The sequence below is a fragment of the Pavona decussata genome, unplaced genomic scaffold (genome assembly GCF_977016875.1).
Source record: "Pavona decussata unplaced genomic scaffold, jaPavDecu1.1 SCAFFOLD_37, whole genome shotgun sequence".
Taxonomy (NCBI): domain Eukaryota; kingdom Metazoa; phylum Cnidaria; class Anthozoa; order Scleractinia; family Agariciidae; genus Pavona; species Pavona decussata.
In genome coordinates this window covers 4,547,948-4,555,000 of record NW_028145459.1, presented here as the reverse complement: position 1 = coordinate 4,555,000, position 7,053 = coordinate 4,547,948, and the positions used below count along the sequence as shown (strand labels likewise).

General features: G+C 38.2%; 1 protein-coding gene across 1 annotated transcript in view; it reads left to right on the top strand.

Annotated features, from left to right (window-relative positions):
• LOC146484170 (uncharacterized) overlaps nucleotides 1-4,816 on the top strand; it is a 23,519-nt gene extending 18,703 nt beyond the window's left edge. Inside the window, exons 18-21 of the mRNA XM_085105499.1 lie at nucleotides 643-842; nucleotides 1,804-1,923; nucleotides 3,560-3,703; nucleotides 4,704-4,816. Coding sequence (XP_084961625.1) covers nucleotides 643-842; nucleotides 1,804-1,923; nucleotides 3,560-3,703; nucleotides 4,704-4,816 — 577 coding nt within the window. The remainder of the gene's footprint in view (nucleotides 1-642; nucleotides 843-1,803; nucleotides 1,924-3,559; nucleotides 3,704-4,703) is intronic.
• The last annotated feature ends 2,237 nt before the right edge of the window (nucleotides 4,817-7,053 follow it).

The window sequence follows — 7,053 nt, the reverse complement described above, 5'->3', positions numbered from 1 at the left end:
TTCAACTAACCGTAGGAAAAAAAAAACATTAAAGCAAGCGTTAAGTAAGATTTAAGGGTGTGGTCACGTGACTGATGACGTCATCATACTAAATTTGATATGAGTTATAGCAAGTGTTATTTCCATATTATGTGGCATTCTCCTTAGCTTCAAACTGGCAAAGTTATCTAGCATTTATTTAGGATTTTCAGGTGCAAAGGATTCTGGGATTATTTAATCCATTTACATCCGAACCTAAGACTGCTTAAAATAATTATAACTTTTTGCAAAGAATTTGAATTACGCGTTGCATAATTAGCGTCTTTTCAAAACAGTTTATTTTATGTGTTGCTGTTACCCCAATTTACCAGATTACTACATACCTGCCCAATGCAATCCCCGACACCTTTTTCCTATCGCTTCTCCACCCCCCCCCCCCCCTCAATTAGGCCTTCCTCCTTTATCAAAGCTTGATTTTCCTTTGACTTTTATACTTTCATGTTGTTTAATAATAATAATAATAATAATAATAATATTATTATTAATAAAAATAATAATAATAACAATCTTTATACAGGGAGCCCACATCACGAAAGTGATATTCAGTGGGGCCCTGTAAAGTTTGGGAAGTTCTAATCAGATGACTATGTTTTATCCATTTAGTGAGTGTGCTCCTTCAACAAGTTTTCATATCCAGCTTACTTATGAGGAGTTTAACCATGTAGACGGATTTATACGCTCGGGGTTTGAATGCCATCGTGGAGCAGATAAAGATAGGTTTTTTTCTCCAAAATTCTATAACTGTAGCCTTTGCACAGCTGGGTTCTATAACGAGCATGGTTCTTGTCTGGTGTGCCCTGCAGGTAATTAAAAGAGAGTGACAGACGATCACAGTAATCGGTATGCAACATAAATAGTTGTGACAATAAGGACAGATAATAATTCAGGCTCGAACGGCATTTGAACCCATGACTTCTGCGATACCAGTGCAGTGCTCTAGCAACTGAGCAGTTAATGTAACTTAGAACTGGTCATTTTGTATGTTCGCTATAAGCCCATGGAAATGAGGTGATGCAAGCGAAATATATGAAATATGTATATTCGAAATAAAATAATAATAATAGTAAATAAAATGAGAACTCTTTATTGACATATTTCAAGCAAATTACTATTCACAAGTTAAAAGTAGAAATAAGAACTATTAAAAAAACTGTTTACAATTTATTTCGATAAAAAAGACAACTTTCAAGCCGTTTCTTTTTTTTCTGATAATAATAATAATAATAATAATAATAATAATAATAATAATAATAATGCTCACATTATGACCGTTAGGGTTGAGAACATTTCCAACCTTATCTGATGTGAAGTGACTTTCTGCAAAAATGTTTATTTGTAGTTTGCGATGATCAGTTGCTTATTCTCCATTCAATTTTTTCCTGGGCTCGTAAACATCCTTCATGTAAATAAGGGTCTTTATAGTCACATATTTTGTACTCCCAAACTGAATGCAGTTTAATACATAATCAAGCTTCTTACTGAAAGCGTTTCTCTTTGTAACTTATAACCTTACATGACGCCTTAGACATAACTTACCCAAGCAATGTGCAAGAACTTATGTCATATATAAACTCTTCAAATGCTTATCCACGTGTCTTCTTGTGGAAAGTTATTGACTGTTTGATTCCAGTTTTTTTTCCTTTTCAGTACATGATATCAGTTATTAATTACGGTTACCTTATATTCTTGGCAAAGACAATCCATTTTCCATTTACGATACTGTGAATCCATATGTAAAACTCTTTACTACTTTTGTATCTGCAGGGGGTTTTTACCAGGACCAAATGGGGCAGGTCGAATGCAAAAGATGCAGTGCTGGTACGTTTGTCTCCGTGGAACGTCATCCTGGTAAACGTGCAATTGACTGCTGGGCTTGTCCATACGGTAAGAAGTTTGGTCAGTATCAACCGTGAACAATGCAACCACTTCCAACACACTAATGACGATATCCATAGGGTAGAATTATAATTTATTTTAATTTTGTGCCGGTTCAGCATTTCTTTGCGAATTTAGCAAATAGATTCCATTTTGTCTTCCGTATGTTACGTTTATGGATCACAGATGACATCAGAATGGGGTAAGGTAAAAACAGCAGGGTTCTTACACATTTCTGCGATACTTTACTGAGCACACGCACCACACTGAATAAAAATGAATATGTGAAACAAATATTTGAACAGCGGGTGAAAGATTAAATAGAAGAAAGACCCTCGTAGCTATTTACGTAGCTTAGCTAATTGCGAAAAGAAAGCCTGAAAAAATTCAGGCTTCAACGGGATTCGAGCCGATGACCTCTGCGATGTGAATGCAGCGCTCTACCAACTGCGCTATCGAGCCAACTGGGAACTGTGAGTTCGTTTTACGCAACTTAACCCATTGCCAAAAAGGATACCTGAACGCGATTGAAACTCATGACCTCTGCGATGCCGGTGTACTGCTCTACCAGTTGAGCTATAAAGCCAACTGGGAACTGGCCTTAACTTATTGTGAGGATACCTGAACGCGATTGAAACTCATGACCTCTGCGATGCCGGTGTACTGCTCTACCAGTTGAGCTATAAAGCCAACTGGGAACTGGCCTTAACTTATTGTGACAATGTAGACAGATCCCTGATAGCTCATTTGGTAGAGCACTGCACTAGCAATGCAATGTATGGGATCGAATCCCGTTCAGGCTCAGTCTTTTCACAAATGCTTAAGTTGCCTAAATAACCGCGATGGTCTTTCTTCTATTTAACCACGTAGATATATTTGTTTATGCAACAACACAGACACTTCTTGAGAAAGAATTGCGTCAACTAAGCCGTGCATTTTCATAACTGAAAATAAGTGAATGCGAAAACGTCCTGGTGTCACAGATGTAAAAAATATGTTAAATTTCATGCCGTCAGCGTGTCAATCAGAAACTCTCAATAACATAATTTGTAGATTACGGTACGCAACTGCACCCCTACCATAAGGAAATAGTTCAAAAGACATTCGGGAAGGACTTTTAGGAAGTAACCTTTACTCCGTCTCAAAATGTCGGATCCAAGACAATAATTGAATGAAGCCGTTTCTCAGTGTTTCTTGGATTTCTCCTGGAAACAAACTTTGAAAAACATTCTCTTCCTTTTCGCCTCACTATAAAATTCTCGTTTTCTTTAACAGAGTTTAAGTCAATTGTAGTTCATGATTCATATCAAATTTTCAGTAAAATTATCAAGTTTAGTCGAAAATTCTGTTGTGTTTTTTCCCGACACAGAAAAACAGTTTGCAAAACTTTACCAATTTTGGACTTTGGATCTGTTCATGTGAAAACTCACAAGTAACACCAGGCATTGATCATAATGTGTTTTTCTTTTATCACATAATGAGCAGGGACCAATCGAAACGCGCTCTTGTCTTCGTCATTGTATAGTTCCAAGCAGCGCACACTGACCATACTTTTTAGCATTATAATCATTTCAAGGACATGCCGCAATGATTATGCTCCAAAATTGTCTAAATCTCAGTTAATAAACAATGATCTTCTCCACAGGTACTATATCTAATGAAACTGCTGGCTATCGTGCGTGTAGATGCCTGCACGCCTTTTACCGTATGGATCGTTTTGGGCCCTGTTCAGCGTGTCCATCCCAGGGCATAAACTGTGTAAACGACACAGCAATATTGGCGCCCGCGGGTGTCTTTAAATATCAACCAGAGGTGTCCAATAGCAAAAAATTCAAAATTCTCAAAAAAATTCACAACATAGCCCACGGTAAACTATTGCAAGAAATACATGTTTTACTTCGATCCGATAATTATTTTTGATGTGAGGCTATGATCTTGAATTCACCGCTCCTGAACCGGGTTTTCGGTGTCTGACACCACATGTTGCGAAGACCTTGTTTTCAAAATCAAACCAGTTTTGTTCCAAACGAAAAACATCCAGTCTGATAAAGTACATAATTATGGACATCATAGTTAGCAGGGTTATCTATGGTGCGGCGGTGTTCATTAAAGCGGTCTTTTAAGCGTCGTTTAGTCTCTCCTATGTATTGTAAATTACAGCGGTTACATTGGATCATGAAGATTAGATTTTTAGTTTCACAGATCAGGTTAGATTTGATAGGGCGCGTTTCACCAGTGGAAAAGAAGGTGTAGTTAGTGAGACCATCGGAAATGTATGGGCAAGTGGCGCAATTTTTACCGCAACGATAGGAGCCGGAAGGGAGTTGTGGGTGGGGATTAGTCGAGTTAGAAGAAAGTTTAGCCGAAACCAGTAAGTCACGTAGGTTAGGAGATCGTCTGAAAGCCACAACAGGCAAATTTGGAAAAACCTTTTTGCAGCGGTCAGACGAGTGCAGTAAATGATAATGTTTTTTTATGATGTTGGAGATGTGAGGAAGCGATGGGTTAAAAGTCGTAATAAAAGGTACACGCGTAGGTTTCTTCATGTCTTTAGTTTGTAAAGCGAGTCTGCGTGGGATGTTGGCGGCGCGTTGTATTTGTTTAGTGACAAAGTTTCGTTTGTAGCCTCGTTTGAGTAGGTATGTAGTAAGTTGTGCAGTGCGTATATTAAACATTTCGTCAGTAGAACAAATACGTCGTAAGCGGAGTGCTAGACTGAAAGGAATAGCATTTTTTTGTATGCAGGGGATGGCAAGATGAATACAGTAGATGTTCGTGTTTGTCTGTAGGTTTAGTGTACAGGTCAGTGCTGATGTTACCGTCGTTCGTTAAAGAAACATTAACGTCAAGGAAAGATACGTTAGTAGAAGAGTGTGAGCTAGTGAATTTAATGGTAGGGTGAATGTTGTTAAGATAATCGATGAAGATTTTTAAGTTATCCAGACCTTCAGTCCAGATCATAAAAATATCATCAATATAACGAAACCACATGTGAGGGTGAAATGGGGCATTTTTCAAAGCATTCGCTTCGAAATGGCCAAGAAAAAGGTTGGCAAAAGAGGGGGCCATTTTAGTACCCATGGCTAAACTTTCTTCTAACTCGACTAATCCCCACTCACAACTCCCTTCCGGCTCCTATCGTTGCGGTAAAAATTGCGCCACTTGCCCATACATTTCCGATGGTCTCACTAACTACACCTTCTTTTCCACTGGTGAAACGCGCCCTATCAAATCTAACCTGACCTGTGAAACTAAAAATCTAATCTACATGATCAAATGTAACCGCTGTAATTTACAATACATAGGAGAGACTAAACGACACTTAAAAGACCGCTTTAATGAACACCGCCGCACTATAGATAACCCTAACACTAAATCTAAACCGGTGAGGGTAAAAGGCGAAAAGAGTTTGCGGAATGGTATGTGGAATGGCGTGCGGAATGGCATAATTATGCGAAATACGATTTACGCGGGGAATAAATTAATTGAAGAGCGCATCCTGTTTTCGCGCCAATTTTATAAGAGCAGCAGTTTTTTCGATGTTGCGGACTATTAAACAACCAAACAACAGATCGAGGATTAGAAAATATATGCCTGGGATAGAACATGTCTGATCGCTGGTTAGGAAGTGACAGTGAAGAAATCGATGAAGTTTCGCATTCAAGGAACTAAGAATAAATTAAATTTCTAGTTGACAAAAAGAACGTGGCAGCGAGTAGCCTAGACAAAAAGCAACACCAGACTAAAGAAATAACATCAGTCCAAGGCCAGAACTGTTATGTGAGAAATTTTAAATTTAAACTCGGTCATTTTATCAGACTCTTTGACGGTTACAATTTGTACGACTCGTGGGAAATATATGTTCTACTTTTTCTCACCTTACATTTTCGTCGAGCGACGAGTACGCAAGTCACTGTTGAGCTGCTGAGTTAGCTACCTAGCTATTTAATACGGCGATTCAGGTAGCTATAGTTCAGTTACGCGTTATCGAACTAAACATATCCGTCCTTAATTAAGGTCTTTCAGTCCCAGACGCCAACCTAAAATGAGATTTAAAAGCGAAAAAGCCCTAGAGCAAAAAAGCAGATGACATGTATGGTGTCTAATTATCGACACTGGTTGTTTGAAAGGTTGTGAAACTATTCTTATCACAACTGCATTTTGGTTAAATTGTTGTTCATTTTCCCGCTCATGATAAATGAATCATCGAGCATACAGGGTATGAGAATTGATCTTTTACCGAGGGTTTAAAAAAAAGAAAGAAATGTTTATTATTTGCCCTCGTAAAGGATCAATCTTTGTCCTGAGAAGACGTCACGCTGCCACGTTATCTGTTTGTCAACCTAAGTCGCATGGAGTAAAGCGAACATGAAATTTAATTTACTACGGATTTACTCATAGTTCCTTGAATGCGAAAACTATAAACAGTTTTCATCGCTTTCTTTACCCTCACTTCTTCCAAATCAACAATCAGACGATCAAATCCTCGAATTGTTGTTAATATTTAGCAAGAGTCCGCAGCATCAAAAAAGTTACTGCTCTTATAAAATTAGCGCGAAAACATGACGCGCTGTTCAGTTAATTTATTTCCCACGTAAATCGTATTTCGCATAATTATGCCATTCCGCACGCCATTCTACATACCATTCCGCAAACTCTTTCCGCCTTTTACCCTCACCGAATCTAAACCCACCACAGCCGCAGAACACTTCCTCACCGCTCCAGCCACACCGCTAACGACATGCAATTAATCCCCAGAGAAAAAGTCTACTCTAACCGAGACTCAATCCGTAAGGCCAGGGAAGCCTTTTTAATCTCAAAAGGCAGAACACTTTCTCCACATGGCCTTAATATTCGCGAAGAAATGTACTAGCTTTTTCCTTTTATTATTTTTTATTTTTTTGTTACTATTATTTCATTTGCTTCATATTTACTGTCAATCAATTTAGTTTTACGTAGTTCCGCTATTGCGCAAATATTTGTCAGCTATATAAGCGTGTGTCCCAATGTAAATTTTCATTATACCTGAAGAAGGCTGGTCTGGCCAGCCGAAATATAGTAACCTTTAAACCGTAATTCTACGTTGTATCGGTCTCTGCTTCTTTTATCATTTGTATTTTTTAAAGCCGATCAGATCTA